This window comes from Scardinius erythrophthalmus (assembly GCF_964197995.2).
Source record: "Scardinius erythrophthalmus genome assembly, chromosome: 2".
NCBI classification, from domain to species: Eukaryota; Metazoa; Chordata; class Actinopteri; order Cypriniformes; family Leuciscidae; genus Scardinius; species Scardinius erythrophthalmus.
Window position 1 is genome coordinate 58929826 of NC_138222.1, and position 17605 is coordinate 58947430.

The following is a 17605-nucleotide window of genomic DNA, read 5'->3' on the forward strand; positions in this document are numbered from 1 at the left end:
AAAACCTGCTCATTTCTATAACATAATCGAAGTTTTAGTGATAAACAGTTAGACTAAACATTTCATTTTCATATCATTAAAGAGGATGCAAAGACCGTGAAAAAAGTGATTAAATCGCTTCATTTACTTGAATCATCTGAACGATCTTAACAATTCACCATTATTATTTTGCCGAGAGAAACATGTTTGATTATTGCCTCATCTCGTTCAGTGACATAAAAACAGCAATGCAATGTTATGGGAAAGTAGCTTTTTACAGGCTAAGCTTTACTATTTTGAAAACACACTACTGGAAACCAGTTTTATTTTATTATTATATTTATATAGTATGAATGTATTTATTCATATTTTGCTATATATTAATAGCATATTAATATTTTAATATAAGCTTTTATTTTTATATTTTAGTTTTCAATTTATTTTTACTTTGTGTTATTTGCTTTTATCATTTTTATTAGCTTTTTTTTCTTTTCTTTTTTACATTTGTAGCATTAATTTTTTTATTTCCATTTTAGATATAGTAATTTTAGCATATCAACATCAATATATTTCATTTCAGTTTGTTGCCAAACAAACATTTTGTTTATTTTTTCAAGGTTTTCATCCTTATTTATACTTTATTTTATTTCACTGAAAATGATTTGTAACAGTAACAACACTGTTAAGTGTGATGCTATTTTTAGTGAGTAACTTCCTAGCAGTGTTTTTTTAGCTTATTTTGTGACATTACTGACACCTTTGCCCTCCATTTAAGCAAATGATGTTTCAAATAAAGTCCATAAAAGCATTTATATCACGGTGTGATCATGCATAAATGCAGTAAAATGAGCTTGGGTCAGCGTAACCTGTCCAACTAAAGCGTCTTTCCTCCGTACAGCAGGAGATTCTGTACCAGTATCCGGCGTCCGAGGCTTCGGCCCAGCTGAAAGCGGTGAGAGGGATTTTCCTGACGCTCTGTGACATGCTGGAGAACGTCACGGGTGGACAGATAGTCAGGTGAGACGCCGGGTTCGTGTCGATGCCGGTGGATGACGTCCATGAAAAGTGTGTTTTTTGATGTGTTTTGAAAGAAGCAGTGCCGACCCGACACTTCTGGAGGCCCTAAGCAAAACTAGTGCATTCGTAAAAAACCCAAAGTTTCCATAAACTTGAGTAATAATTACAATGGTTTTCAGTTTGCAAGGTGCACTGCCAGTTTTCTACAGCCTAATGGAGTTAAAACATCAAGGAAACAAACTGCAAGTTATGAAAAAAGTATAGGGAAAAACCCATTAAAACACTTTCAATTGGCAGTAAGTAAAATTAAAACCAAATTTTCGTTGACAGCTAAATAAATGCTTTTTTTTTAATAGTAATGCTCTGGCACCATCTAGCTATCAGAAAAACTATAACACACAGCTCTAAGTGCGCGATTTACTGCGCATGATACATAAAAAAAGACATGGTTGTTTCTACCCAAATTTGGGTCAAATATGGACAAACCCAACCGTTGGGTTACATGTTTTTTTTTAATTATTACATTTTTAACCCAACAGTTGGGTTTGTCCATTTTGACCCAAATCTGGGTTGAAACAACCCAGCATTATTTAGAGTGAACAATCTTTTTTGTAACATTATAAATGTCTTTACTGTCATTTTGATTCATTTAATGTGTTCTCCACTTACTGAATAAAAGTTTTAATTTCTTTCAAAAAATTTTAAAAATCTAACTGACCCCCAAACTTTTGTACAGTAGTGTATGAGGAAAGTATATAGTGTAGTGTAGTCTTTTTGCCTTTACCGGTGCATTTTAATTCCCGCTCTGTCTTTTGCCGTTTACTAGAGTTGTATTGGCGTATATCATGTGACATGTCCTCTGTTCATGCCTCAGCTCCTCTCTGTGGCTCAAGCAGCAGTTGGTTCATGTGGGCTACTGGAAGGAAGGATCCAATCTGCTGGTCATCGCTGTACCTGCCAACAGGTAATTCTCATCTTCATCATCATCCCGCCTATAATCTAGATAATAACTATAATAACTGTCATTATAATCAGCTCAGCTCCTAAAACTGAAGGATAACCTCTGTAATCATCCCGTCTGCAAACGAGGATCTGTAATCTAGATAATAACTCTGGTGATTGTAATTGGGTTTGATCTCTATAATCAGCTCATCTAATGATGTTTGAATTCATCCTACTCGCCGACAGTTCACTTTCTCAATAAAAAATAATAATCCATAATCCCAGATGTTTAGCTGAATTCAGTTGATACTTTTAGATGTTTACAGCTTCAAAATGAAAAACGACTGAAGAATGACTTCTCTCAAGACCCCAATATACTCACGAAGAAGTTGTTTTTCATTCTACGCCTAGAGGTAAAAAGAGGTTTAAAATACCGTTGCTGCGATATGCTTTTAGTGAACATCCTGATAGATGAATATGTAAAAATGTGCTGCGTGCTTTCCTCTCAAAAATGAAATAAACACACGCACAAAAAAATGAGAAAGCAGCGGTTAAGAAAGCATCTAATCATAGTGATATGGATATGTTTGCACCAGCTCTACAGTCACATTTATTTATACAGCAGCAACAGCTTCACAGTATTAAACATGAAAAACAGTGTCTTTCTTTTAGAATCACAACTTTATTTCTACTATAAAGCGGCTCTCCAGTGTTCATGACAGACTGAACAGAGAAATGAACCGGAGAAGATTTCCATCTCAAAGAAGGCGGAGCCTCAGAGCCACACCTACTTTGCATTAAATCACCTAATGGTAGTTTGAGAGGTAGTTCAAACACCAAACAAACTACATTTTGGCCCAATTTTGTTCGAAATGACATCACACCACACCAGTTCATTCTTCGATTTCGCTTAAAGTGTATCAGGGCCTTCAGGACGTTTCTCAATCTACCCCCTGGTTCAGTAGTTAGTGGTTCACTTCTACTCCCAGTGTTCCCAGTGCTTCCCAGTGCACTTATTACATTTTAATGTATCTACATTGTTTAGTTTAATTGTATTTTTCACCTGTCCACCTCTTATTTTAGCATAGTTTTTGTTTATCTCTCAGTTTTTGAATGCTGATTTTCATTCAGTTTTGTCTTCGGGGGAAATGTTAGATGTCTCTGTTGGTTTAGTTCTCGGTTTAGTTGGTGTTTGTGCTGCAGGGTTCCTCTGTTGTATCTGCAAACTGTGATCGAGGGAGTCGTCCGAACGCTCAGGGTCATGTACGGATCTCTTGACAGGTGTGTATTTCTATATATTTCTTGAGAGCTTTATGTATCTGTAAACTGTAAAAATTATTTTTTAAATAAAACAAAGATTATTGGAGTACATTTTCTACTTGTACAATGTGTTACTTGCTGTTTCTTTGTAATTATTTGTGAAAATTACTCACGATTTCTGAGTGCGAATTATGTACGCCAAATGTTTTCAGTGTAGATATATATTTGATAATATCAGATGGTCAGTGTATAAAGGCTGTGTCTGTGAACTCTGTCTCTCTTCAGCGGGTTCTGTGAGGTGGAGAACGTTCCTCGTCTGGATCACTTCTTCTGCCTCTTCTTTCAGCAGCTCATCCAGCCCTCCCGCTTGATTGACAGCTCCAGACCGCCCACCCCCGATATCTCAGGGACCCTCTTCTTAGACGGTCTACCAGCCGTCCGCTGGCTCACTTTACCAGCAGACATAAAGGTATGACTGCCAGATGACTAGTTAGTAGGGGTGTAACGGTACACAGAAGTCACGGTTCAGTACGAACCTCGGTTTTGGAGTCACGGTTCGATACGAGTTCAGTAGAAACTAGGTTTCTTTTCATTTATTTTAAACAGACAGTAGTAGTGCAAATAACAGTTTGTGCCACCTAGAGGCATTTAGTCCCCTAGTTTGTACAGTACAGCCTTTAGTGTATTAAACACTAAGCAGTAAAACTGAATGCACTCCTGCAAAAGAGTATTTGGTCACAATCTGACCAAAAATAAACTGAAAAGCATCTTTTGTGTTATAAAAGTACAACATAAATAGAATAACTTGTGCAGAGATTAGTTTTCTTTGCGCGCGAGAGTTCATTAACATGCGGTGACAATGGCAGATGCACAAACGTTTTTTCAAGAAATCGCAGAAATATGAGCGAGAAGGTGAAAAAGTGCCGTCTACATCCGAGTCTTCTTCACTTTTCCACGAGGAGACAGCGTGTGAAGCGGCTTCCCATTTCCAGGACACGCATATTTCATCACTGGACTTCCACGACACAAATCTGCACAATGCCAAATAACTTGTCTCATTATAAAAGCGGAAACAACTTAAAATACTCCATCATTTATGGTCATACACATAAGAGTGAGACATCATTCGAAACTGTAAATAGTCTATTTATATTTGTGAACACTTTACACTCACAATAAAAACAAAACATTGTGCTTTTGTAAATTAAAGCCGCTTTCTGCCGTCCCGGTTTCCTTTCCGTGAAGTTTGTGGAGCGCGTCACAAAAATGAATCGAAACTCAGCGTATAGGCTACTAGCAAGCTCTTGTGTGCCATCTGAACGCTAGTTTTGAGTTGGTGCATAGATTGTCTCTTCTTCTTCTGCTCTTTTTCCTGTTGTAGTGGTTAGCAAACAGCGTTGCATTACTGTGTGTGTGCGCGCCCCCTTCTGGACTGGAATGTGTACCGCCTGTGTCTGACTCTATGCACCAATCCGTGACGGTTCGGGACGAATGCATGTACCGTTACACCCCTACTTGTCAATTGCTATGTTTCCATTCAAAGTCGCATAATTTAACTTGGACGAAAGTGGAATATCATATAAAACATTTGCCCATAAAACATTTGGAAAGAATTCCTCCATCATAAATGAGATGCGTCTCAGCAAACTCTGTCATGTTCTCTTGCGTTGGGATGTTAGTGTTTGGGAGCGCAATCGTGTGAGGCGCATCTGGGGGGGAATTAAATCAAATCATTCTGATGACAGACTTTGGCTCAGGCGTTTCAGAGCCACCAAAGCAATCTTTGAGATGCTGTGATGTGATTAGTCCGCTAGTTAGTCCAGTTATCCAATCACATCCACTGCTGAGGCAAAGTAACGCGAGATTGTTGTTGCACATCAACGTGTTTCCATCATAGTTTATGCGTATGTCTTCTTATCAGATAATAAAATGATGTGCCTCAATTAATGTTGCATATGTTTTTTATGCGCTTTTCTCAAATTGATGTGTATCTTGGTGTTTCCATCCAGCGTTTTTTTATTGTATATCCCAAAATTAACATAAAAATAGGTGGAAGGATAGGCTGATGCATGAGCTATAATTAAATGTCTCAAATAATGTTTCTCATACAGTAGTTACAAAGGAATATTTCACACAAACATGACAATTCTGCCATCAATTACTCCATATCCATATGTTCTGATGTTTTTCGGTGAACATCTTCACGCAGCTTATTAATAAATCACACAAGGTCTCAGGTTTTCATTATGTTTTGACTCTTTCTCCAGGTTGAAGTGGACACTGTCCTCTCAGACTTTGAGTCGTCGGACTTTGGTGACATGGTAAGAGGAGTTATTGCGCTCAGATAGCTGGTCTTTTTATTGTCATAACTCCAGAAATATGGTTACATTATCATGACTAATCTAATTCAAAATATTAACAAAAACTATAACAGTATAATAATGCTAATAAAATAACACTGGTAGCAAGATGTGGCCTGTTGCATACACTAATCTTTCTCTGTTCTCTCATTGGTCAGTCTGAGGATTTCTACGGCATGAGGCGTCTGTACGTCATCCTGGGCTCCTGTCTGTTTTACAAGGTGAGTCTTGAATCTCCTGAAGCCGTACATTATCATGTCTGTGTCACTCAGAGTCACACGTAGAAAGCGTGACACTGCTGCTGTCAGTAGGTAATTGAAATTGAATCATGCTTGTAAAGGAGTCTTGTTCATATTTGAAACGAGTCTGACAGAAGGGTGACGCCGCTTCTTGTGAACACAGCTGTCAGATGAAGAGACTCTTTTAATTATGAATGATGATGTGAAGAGGATTGATTCGTTATCAAGTCTACATCTGTTGCTCCTTTAACCCTGTCATTATAGCTAGAAAAATTATTTGACAACACTTTACTTAAAGCCTTTATATAGCATGCATTATAAACGTATTTAGTAACTATGCATTGCATGGTCTCATGAATAATTGTAACCACACTTATCTATTCATTGAACACACCTTTAGAAATTATAAAACACATGACAAACAACCAGTTTCAGATGTAACAAGGAATCTGCTCATTTTATAATGCATTTTAACTTGGTTACAATTATTTATGAAAACATAATGCATTATAACGTACATTATTAATAGCTTTATAATGCATTATACACGAAGGCTTCAAGTAACTAATCTTTTTTTTGGGGGGGGGGGGTGGAATAGTTTGTTAAACCTTAACACACAAAATATTGAAAATAAATGAAAAAAAAGTTAATGCATGCATGTGTTTTCTGTTGAGTGTCAGATTTGAAAGATTAGGCTTGATTGGCTCATACTTGAGGAGCTAAAAAACACCTCAGTTTTATTTAGAGACCTAAACTGAGCAAAAAAATATGAGATTAGATGCAGATGCTGATATTTATATTGCCAAAAAGGAAGATGAGAGTCTAAAAGCTTTAATGTAAATTATTAATGTCTTTATAACAGACTACTTACATAAAATGCATATAAATATCAGTCGTCTCTCTATATCTGCCAAAAAAAGGTCATAGTAAGATGATATTTAAATGCTTCATGATCAAAACTTCATTGAGAGATGAACAAATAAACCTTCCTCAAAAGCCTGATGATGAATCATATTTGAGACTCACATTTAACATGATTTTCTAAAAAATGATGTGTGGATAATTAAGTAAACCTAAGCTGCTTCAGTCCAGCAAGTGTTCATCTTGAAATATTAATAGCAATATAAAAGTCATTCTTAAGTCTGCTTGATAAAAGTCAGTGCAGATTTCACAGCATAAAGACACATGAACCACGAGCTGATAGGAGACATTTTTACGATTACACTAAAAGGCCTTTTACTGGCTAAAAAACTATGAACTATCAATCAGACGACAGAAGGACTGTAGTAGATTGTGTGCGATCAGGCCTTAGAAATGTGCATATCAAATATGATCCAGTTGGCATTATAGGGTTAAAACAACTCTTTATTTTTCACTACAGACTACTGAGATGCTTGTTAGCAGAGTTATCCCAAAGAAGAAGAAGTTTTATATATATAGCGCCATTCCGTAGCTCAAGGTCGCTTTACATTGTAAATTACAATACATTTACACACACGCACATACATTACAATCACATAAGGACACATATAGTCACATTATCCAAAAATACATGTATGTTTTTAGCTGAGTCTTGAATGTAGCCACAGATGATTGTGTCTTTCATCGACACAATAATTGTTCCACCACTGAAGGTCCAGAACTCAGATCTGGATTTCTGTCTGGCAGGGCTATCTCATAGCGAACCACCTGCCCAAAGAAGAGCTTGTGGACGTGTGCTTGTACTGTCAGCATTACTGTCTGCTCCCGCTGGCGTCTGAGCAGCGTGTGGGACAGCTGGTGGTGTGGAGAGAGGTGTTTCCACAGCGCAGATCCCAGATCAGCCCCGGATACTGCCAGCCACACGCACGGCACTTCATGCTCATAGTGGGCCTGGTGAGAGATCGCTGACTGTGTTACAGATTACTAATAAACACTGTTCTTTTCAACTTTCTGTTCATCCAAGAATCCTGAAAAGCAGCACAACAGTTTTCAACATCGATAATTATCAGAAATGTTTCTTTAGCAGCAAATCATCATATCAGAATGATTTCTGAAGGATCATGTAAGACTGGAGTAATGATGCTGTCATTTATTTTCAATTGTAATAATTTTTCACAATTTTACTGTATCTTTGATCACATAAATGCAGTCTTGGTGAGCAGAAGAGACATGAGAAGATCTTGCCGGCATTAAACTCTTGAACGGTAGTGCAGCTGATTACCAAAGCTAACATTTAAGAAATGTGCCAGCTTCATACTTAAAGCAAAAACTGCTACTAGATCAGTAGTTGTGATTGATTTTCTAGTGCTGGTATGTGGATTTATTCACAAAATGCAATTATTTTTTACAGTACTGTTCAAAAGTTTGGGGTTTTTGTGGAAACTTTGATGCATAGAAAGTTCAAAATCAAAAGAACATAATTTATTTGAAAAGTCTTTACTGTCACTTTTGATCAATATAATGCATCCTTGCTGAATAAAGGCGTGTTCAGGCATTAATCTATGATGAAGCACCTTTGCACTGTATTTTATAAGGTTATTTTACTGTTATATTTTAGTTTGTTTAGTAAGCCTTTTATTTATTTTGTTGTAAAGCACATTGGTCAACTTTAATGGTGCTATAGAAGTGAAATTGACATTCACACCAAGAACTATATCTTAAAACTAAACTATAACGATAACTACATTGGTGCCGACACCAAAACTCACAGTAACGTCTGTTCATAATAATCACACGCTGTAGTTTTGTCGTGTTGCCACTTTAAATGCTCGAGCTCTTCTTGAAGCAGGATGGGTTTTGATTGGCTGTCAATGATTTTATCATTCATCAGCTGAAAAAGATCATTCTGAAACTTAGTGATTCCAGCGATATTGTTTCTGTATTGTGTGGACAATCTTTATTGTTATGGTTCATGGTGTGAACAGGCCTTAAAAGTCTTAAAGTCCCCCTGTGGTGAAAATCAAGCTTTTAATGTTGTTTATATGTCTGTGTGGTGTTTTTAATATGCCTTAAGACAAACCATGTGTAAATTCATAAGTCGACACCATTGCTGAGTATTTTCTCCTAAAAACTGTAGCAAAAGAACAAAAGACAGTCTCAAAAACACGCTTTGAATTCGCTGGTGTTTCTGACGTCACAAACTACCTTGTAACCAATCAGGTCGATGTGTGTTCGTCAACGAGTGGATCTCTGAGCTGAGTGAGTGAGTGGAGGCGGGGCTCATTTGCATATTCATAGAACCGCATATACTAAATGAGGCAAGGGTGTCGAGTTACATTCAAGATATTTTAAGACACAAAGGTAAAAACTTTAAAGTATGTAATTTTGGTGATCAAAGATGAGTTTTAAGTGACAAAAATCATTGACTACAGGGGGACTTTAATTTCTTTAAAAAAAAACAAGTAATAAAAACTCAGTGAGTGTTTTAGCGCAATTTTCTGACGTCATGGGATCACAACACTAAGAGATAGTAAATCTTTTTGTGTTTTTTTTTTTTGTTTTTTTTTGTGTGCGTTCCCGAGATTAGACCTTACTTAACATAATGCCGAAAACCCAAAGTCTCTAGGTGGTCTGGTTGAGGAGGAGATAGAAGTGCAAGATTGGTGCGCACAGACAGAACAGAAATCATGAGTTAACAATCGCAATTTTGTCCGTTGGAAAATTGCGCTAAAAAACAATCTCACTGAACGCTAGTGTGCATTCGGTTGCTATAGTTTAAGCGCAGTGATTGAACACTGAATTACTGAAAATGTGATGCATACCCGATGTATAAAAGCAGTTTTCCCTGACGTGTGTTTCCAGAGGCACTTCATGCAGTGTGTGTTGCTGGAGGCCGGTGGCTGTGCGTGTCCCGCTCTGGGATCTCCAGGTCCCGACTGCGTTTACGTGGACCAGGTCAAAGCCACACTTCTTCAGCTGGAGAGTCTGGACGCCTCGATCGAGGAGCGTCTCTCGGCCCCGCCCACACCCTGCCTCTCCTGCTCCGATTGGTTCCTTCCAGCCGGTGGGCGGGACATCGGCAGCTCGCCGATCCTCAACCGTCTGACAGCAGCGATCAAACCCCCGTCTCCGGGCGGGATCGCGCGAAGTCTGTTCGGGGAGGGGGGATCGGGGTCCTCGAGTCTAAGAGGGCGAAGGCCGAGTCCTCAGAGGAGTGTGTCTGACAGCGGCAGCGAGGGTCACGCGGACTCGTCCTTCACCTCAGGTCTGAGTCCTCACGCCACCCCGGACGCCTCCAGTGGGACACGCAGAGACTCTTTCGGCTCAGGAGGATCCGACGGCAGCTTGGGAAGTGCAGGATTTTTCAAGGTGTTCGTCTCACATTAATTACAGTTTATGTGCTGTTTTACTAATGTTACATTTTACAGAGGTCAATCTCACAAAACTGTCATGAACATGTTCAAGCAATGTTATATATCAAAACATAATAATAAATAAAATAAAAAATGATATTTATATAAATAAAATAAAGCCCACTTTATATATATATAAAATTAGGGATGCATGATATATCGGGCACCATATCTGTATCGGCCAATATATGTTCATTTTTAATGTTATTGGTATTGGCCCGATAAGAAAATTTGGCTGATATATTAAAGTCGATAAATAATATATTATTTCCTCCAGCTGAGACGCTTCAGTTCACCATGATTTAAATTACCTGAAATATGATTGAAATCACTTCAAAAAAGGAAAATACAGTTCAGTGCAACATGTGCAGCCCAAGTCAGTCATATAGGCTACATTAATTTATAATGAGAACGTTATAATTGTGTGCTTGAGATGTGGCTTTTATGTTGAGACTTGTTTTTGTAGTCAGGCTCTCAAAAATGATATAAAAATTATTTGAATTTAGATTTATTGGCCAATATATCGAATATCAGCTCTTAAATATAAAGAATTATCGGTTATCGGTCTCAGACAAAATTTTCATATCGGTGCATCCTTAAAATATATATATATATATATATATATATATATATATATATATATATATATATATATATATACACAGTATATAGTGTTTTTTTTTTTTAACTACTGAAGTTTGAACTTCAGTTCAGAACGTTGGTTCAGTTTTTATAGAAAGTGACATTAAAACATTGTTTTTTCCCATGACAACTTGCAGAAAAACAAAAGTGACATCTAACTAATATTATTATTAGTGATTTTGCCACCGATGAGGTGTCAGTGTGTATATCAGCACTGCTGCACTCACTGCATATGAATTATGGTCAGACCCGTCTGTTATTGAGAACATCTTTTGAGGATCTGCCAAAAGCTCGTCTTATACAGCAGCATCAGGAACTGGCGTCATAAATCACGTCCCTCTGAGTTGTGCTGACGCCACATATTTTACAGACATACTGGACGTCCTGGACGAAGCTTTCCGGCTCATAAATTCTCATCGAGAGAGACAAGCTGAAGCAAACGCGTGGAAACTAGTTTTCATCACATTTATAGTCAGTCCTCAAGACTAAGAGAAAGACAGAAAAAGAACGTTTATACAAGAGTATAAACAAAAATACTTTGTAATCTAATCCTTACGTGATTTGTGTGTGTGTGTGTGTGTGTGTGTGTGTGTGTTTTCCGTCAGATTCCCCGGTTGAAGCACCCGAACCCGTTCTACCTGGGCTCGCTGAAGAAGAGTCTGACTGACAGGGAAACTGAGGAAATGCACAATGTTCTCAAGTGAGTTAAATACTCTCAGGGACTCTCATACTCATAAACCCACGGTTTCACAGACAAGGCTTAAGCTAGTCCCAGACTAAAATTAGGGTTGGGTATTGGTTGGGTTTTATCCGATACCAGTACCTACTCGGTAATTTTCAAACGGTTCCAGTGCTTAAACGGTTCTTGAAACAGTACTTAAGAAAACTAAACCGCACACACTTTATCAAAAAAATAATACCTCTGTGTGTGTGTGTGTGTGTGTGTGTGTGTGTGTGTGTGTGTGTGTGTGTGTGTGTGTGTGTGTGTGTGTGTGTGTGTGTGTGTGTGTGTGTGTGTGTGTGTGTGTGTGTATGTGTGTGTGTGTGTGTGTGTGTGTGTGTGTGTGTGTGTGTGTGTGTGTGTGTGTGTGTGTGTGTGTGTGTGTGTTTTTCTGAAAAAGATTTTCTGATTTCTGATTAAATGAAAAATTGTGCCGTTTAAAAGGCTACTGATGTAGCCGAAAACACTTGAGTTAAGATCAAAATCTTGTCTTCTCATATTATGACTTTTACAAAACAGAGAAATATCTGACACTGAGCAGAAATATTTAACACACACAGTATAGCCTCATATAAATATACTTGATATTGATATACTTCATACTTGATATGCAAGATTTGTTTTGTTGTTTTTTTTGTTTTAAACCGATTATGCTCATCTGTGGTTGTATATCAAGCAGGGACACTTTGTGTCCATTATATTTTGTGATTTCACCAGAACGAATAGATATGAGGCGCCGTCTAGGGCTTAAATCAAACTTCATTGATATGAAACCCTTGCATACACATAAGTAGTCACACATACACGTACACTGCTGAATGCTCAAACTAATACATATGAAATGCACATCTAAAGTCGCTCACACACACACACACGCAAACTCTACACACACGAGACGCGCGGAACTTTCCGCGCACATACTCCTCTGAGACGCGATCACACACACACACAAACTCTCCGCGCACATACTCATCTGAGACACGAGCACGCACACACAATCTCTCCGCGCACATAATCATATAGACGGCGCCTCATAAATAGATCGATCTCCACAACGTTTTGAAGCGCGCGTCCGAGTGAAGATAGTGCGGTGTGCGCGAGCCACAAGAGAAAACACTGTATCCGCGCCACTGATCGCAGCGGCAACGAGCACTTTGATCACTTGATTTAAAAAACACATTTCAGCGCTAGATCGTCTCTTATTTAACAAACGAACCAAATGAATGCTCTGCTGGTTTACTGGAGATGTTTTATTATTGGATCATTCTAGGGCCGCAACGACGCGTCGACGTCATCTATTACGTCGACTATGAAAATACGTCGACACGCATGAAATGCGTCGACGCGTCACATTAATTATTTACGTTTAAATATCGAGTAATGGCGGCTTCTGCTTCATGGTGAAAATGACAGACCACGATCATCCAAAGTATGGGAATACTTTAAACTACGTTTTTTAAAAGTTGTGTATGCACATGTAGACTGGAGACCTGCACTCCCGCGGGACCCAACGCAACAGAGTGCGGCGCGGAAATATGGATCTGATGGCCGAGTGCGGCCGCGGGCGCGGGCGGTAATGCACCCGTGTGTGTGTGTGCTGGCTGCGGGAGAATAAAACGATTCGCGAGGCTCCCGCAAAATAGAATTATCTATAAATTGAATAAATTGTCATTCATCTGTTGCACAAAAGCAACAATAACAAACAAAATAGAAACGATTTACAGGCCAGAGTCTCTTATCTATTTATAACATTTTTGCAGCGTTGAACAATGTAGCCAATCACAGACAGATGTGTTGATTTCTTGAACGCAAATCAGATGCATTTAAAATAGAATCCCCTCACCGCTCAAAATTGACTTTTTGTTCAGTGCTGAATTCTGCATACTGGCAAATCATCTGCTTATAGCAAACAAAGTGTAGATATTTTGAAAGATGAACTGTGCAGCCAGTTTAATTTATAATAACAGAGATTTGTGATATCGCGATGAACTGAGATGTCAGCTTTTTAGAAATTATTAAGGGAGAAATCCGTCCCGCGCAGGTCTCTAATGTAGAGACAAACGACTAACGTTATATTTACATTAACAGTAGCCTAGGCTGCAATCTAGTGTATGTGAACCTTTTTGCAGATAAACACAAGTGCATTTTCGGACAAGTTAATTGAGTAAATCATACTCCCACTAAAGTAATTAATAACAGACTATATTAAACACGTTTCCTAAATAGGCCTGTGACTGTATCTTACATTTTATGAAACAGTAGCATTAGTTAAAAATAAAGCCTAAAATGCTTCCTGTTTGCATATTTCATAATAAAATGACAATTACCCTTTCTGAAATATTTTTTTTTTGTCATCATTCATAGATTTCATGTTAAAATAATATACAGATGCACTATCCTCTTCAAAATACAGCTGATATATTGTTGTACTTATTTATTGTAAAGTTTGCCAATGGATAAATCAGCTAATACCAAAAATAATCATTAGATTAATCGGAAAAATAATCGTTAGATTAGTCGACTAATCGAAGAAATAATCGATAGATTAATCGACAACAAATATAATCGTTAGATGCAGCCCTAGATCATTCGTGCTGCGAGATGTTTTATAGGGGGCGGTAAAAAAACGTCAGGCACCGAAATCAGGCACCGAAAGTTTCGTTCTTATTCGGTCTCGTAACTACTGTTTACGTCGGTTTCGGTACCCAACCCTAACTAAAATGCATGGTTGAACCGTTTTATCTGAAAGCAACTTGCAGTGACAAATTGGCTCGAGGTCATGGTGCAAAGGACCCTAGATCGATTTTACTCCAAACCATCCATTAAGCTTTGTGTCAGTAGAAACCCGGTAGTATTTTCGAGTGACCGTGCTTCCCTCCCTCATGTCCCCCTGAGACGAGAGATTTCTGTATTGTGTGTCTGGAAAAAAAAACTCAGATGACGCAAAAATCGTCATTTAGTGTCATCTGAGGCTTTTTGTCCAGAGGCGAGAGACTCCAGCCAGTAGGAGGAGCTCGTCCCGCATGTCTTCAACCCGGATCGTGGGATCTCACGATAAAACGCCGTCTGTTCAGTTTCGAGTCGACTAGTAGCTTAGTTGTATCATTTCTTCCGATACTGCCCTCTGTAACCGGTAGGCATGGCTTGGGAGTGGCCTCATAGGGCAGCGAAGCAAGTGCATTCTGGGAGTTGTTGTCTTTCATCCACTTGAGCCAAAAATTCATTTTCTCAGTCTAGAAGGCTCCAACTTCTAAAATAATTTCACATTTCTGCTAGCCTGGCTAACGTCAGACCTCTTTCTCATTGAGACGTGGTCTGGGAACCACATGTTCATTTTCTCGTATTTAAGGCGTGGTTTACGAATGCCCAGAGCCATTTATTGGGCGATACGAATGTCTATCAAATGCGCCTGTACGTAGCTCATAGCCAATCGTTTCAATCATACCAGATGACGTACAGTATGTAGAGCGACAGAAATTCGACGAGGAAGAAGACGAAATAAACTTGCGTTCTAAACTACTTAGAACACTATCTAAGGCTGCATCCAAAGGTAACTTCGCATCTGATGCCATGTTGGATCCATTGATATAAACAAACTGCTTCGGTGTGTCGCATAGACGTCGTCATCGTCTTGCTGCTCCCTCCCCGTTCTGTGATTGGTTCCCTCGCTGAGGTGAAAATCTGGTCCATGGTATCCAGGCTGCCTAGCTGCGTGAATAAAATCGCGCTGCGCTCAAGGCAGCATGGGGAAACCCAGGCTACATTTCTACTACATAAATGACCCAATTTAAATACATATTCATCTTTCCAGCGGTGAAATATCCCTTTAAATGTCCTAATTTTTTTTTTATTTTTTTATTTAATTTAAGAAATGTCATTCAGGATTGTAACAAGTGTAGAGTGTCACTTTAAATGTCTAAATGACCCCGTACTTATCAAGAACAGAGTGAGTGGTTTGACCTCACGTCGTGTGAATGCTGCTCAGACGTCCGTGTGTGTGTGTGTGTGTGTGTTGGCAGACTGACCGCGGGCGCTGAGAACACACTCTTCCACTACGTGCTGATGGAGACGGTGCAGGGCATCTTCATCGCTCCCACACACAGAGAAGTCCATCATCTGAGCGGCTCCATCCACCCACAGCTCATCCACAACTTCTACCACTGCTGTCTGTCTATACGGCAGGCCTTCACGCTGAGCCTCCCCACACGGGTACAGCGCTCTTTACCGCAGCTCTTCTGCCCCGTTACAGGCAACACTGCTCTGTTCATCAGAGAAGCATGAACAAATGCATCACGAGTTACACAAACATTTAACATTTATCAAACCCAACTGTTGATAATAATCAGAAATGTTTCTTGAGCATCAAATCATCATATTAGACTTATTAGGACATATTAGGATCATGTGACACTGAAGACTGGAGTAATGATGCTGAAAATACAGCTTTGATCACAGGAATAAATTACATGTTAAAATATAATAAAATAGAAAACAACTGTTTTAAATTGGGCTGTCAAACGATTAATCGCGATTAATCGCATCCAAAATAAAAATAATCCAAATAATACATGTCTGTGTACGGAGTATAATTATTTTCTATATATAAATACACACACATGCCTATATATATATATTAAGAAAATGTGTTATTTATATATAATATAAATTATATATGATATCATTAAATATATACATGCATGTGTGTGTATTTATATATAGAAAATAATTATGCACCGTACACACACATGTATTATGTAAAAACAAACTTTTATTTTGGATGCGATTAATCGCGATTAATCGTTTGACAGCCCTAGTTTTAAACTGTAAGAATATTTCACAATTTTACTGTATTTTTACTGTATCACAGAAATTCAGCCAGAGACACTTTCAAAAACATTAATAATCTTAGCGAGCCCAAACTTTTGAATGGTAGCGTATTTAATTCTATATATAATAATAAAATAAAAAATTAAAATATTTTTTTTTAAATGTAAAAGTTGCATTAATTTATTTTATCCTTCAATTTAAAAAAAAAATAGAACTAATTACAATTTTAAAAGTCTGTATATTTATGTGTACTGTTAAATAACTTGCAGTGGTTAATCCTTTAAGACCATTTTTTAAAGAACCTTCTCTTTTTTATATAAACAAGCACATAGTATTATTTATATACTATTATAGTTTCATTAATATTTTGAATTTGCTTTCATTTTTATAATTTCATTTTAATTTTAGTTTTAATAATTTTGTATTTTATTACTACATGTATCATTGTCAGTTAAGTTTTTCATCTAATATATATACACTGTACAGTACATATAAAATGTATGTACTTTACCGAAATAAATAATTTGTAAAGGTTGCTATACATTCCTCTTTATTCCAACCAGTCTGTTAAATAATCTTAAACATATGCTGGTCATTTCTATGCTATAGAATATATTTGCTCTGCTCTATATTTAGAGTTATATAAGGGGTGGGAAAAATAATACGCTTCTGCTTCATCCCGCTGCTTTTCCAACATACTGAAATGATTGTTATAATACTTTATAGATATTGTTTTTTTCTTTCGGTATGTTGCAACATATTTGTTGTATTTTTACATTTCATTTTATTTGTGTCTTTTTGTTGTTCGAAATGAAAAAATAAATGAACTGAAATAGTAATATGGAGGGGTTTGATGTGAATGTGTTTCAGGATCGCAGAGGGACCGAGCGGCCCCAGAGCACTCGAGGTTTGGGTCCAGTCAAAGAACACGGAGTTCTGTTCCAGTGCAAACCTGAGAACTGGACGGATCAGAAGAAACCAGCTCCCACCATGACCTACTGGGTTATAGGGTACGTGACCTCTGACCTCCGGCAGCTTATGACACTGGGTTGAGATTAGAGGTGTAATGTATTCAAGTGCTCCTGGGTAATTCGTGTTTACAAGTTGGGAAGTCGAAAAGATCAGTTCACTTTGGTCTGACAGTGTCCCTACGTAAAACTCTTAACTTCTTACTCTAAATCTACTCCAGTTTGTTAAGGTGCTGTAAATCAAATCATTTCCCATTTTTAATCACGACTTTGTGGTGAGGTTCATGTGCATTCAACTCATAAGTAAAATCTTGTA

At 37.9% G+C, this 17605-nt stretch overlaps 1 protein-coding gene across 4 annotated transcripts in view; it reads left to right on the forward strand.

Annotated features, from left to right (window-relative positions):
- Positions 1-17605, forward strand: part of intu (inturned planar cell polarity protein) — a 48889-nt gene that overhangs the window by 24983 nt on the left and 6301 nt on the right. For 3 of the 4 annotated variants that reach the window (XM_081359438.1, XM_081359437.1, XM_081359436.1), the window contains exons 5-15: positions 878-996; positions 1871-1960; positions 3142-3219; positions 3484-3667; positions 5466-5519; positions 5717-5779; positions 7466-7672; positions 9581-10087; positions 11379-11473; positions 15514-15703; positions 17192-17331. In XM_081359438.1, the coding sequence (XP_081215564.1) occupies positions 878-996; positions 1871-1960; positions 3142-3219; positions 3484-3667; positions 5466-5519; positions 5717-5779; positions 7466-7672; positions 9581-10087; positions 11379-11473; positions 15514-15703; positions 17192-17331 (1727 nt within the window). Of the gene's footprint in view, positions 1-877; positions 997-1870; positions 1961-3141; positions 3220-3483; positions 3668-5465; positions 5520-5716; positions 5780-7465; positions 7673-9580; positions 10088-11378; positions 11474-11894; positions 11956-15513; positions 15704-17191; positions 17332-17605 lie in introns of those variants that run through there. The other variant, XM_081359439.1, reaches the window with a different exon arrangement.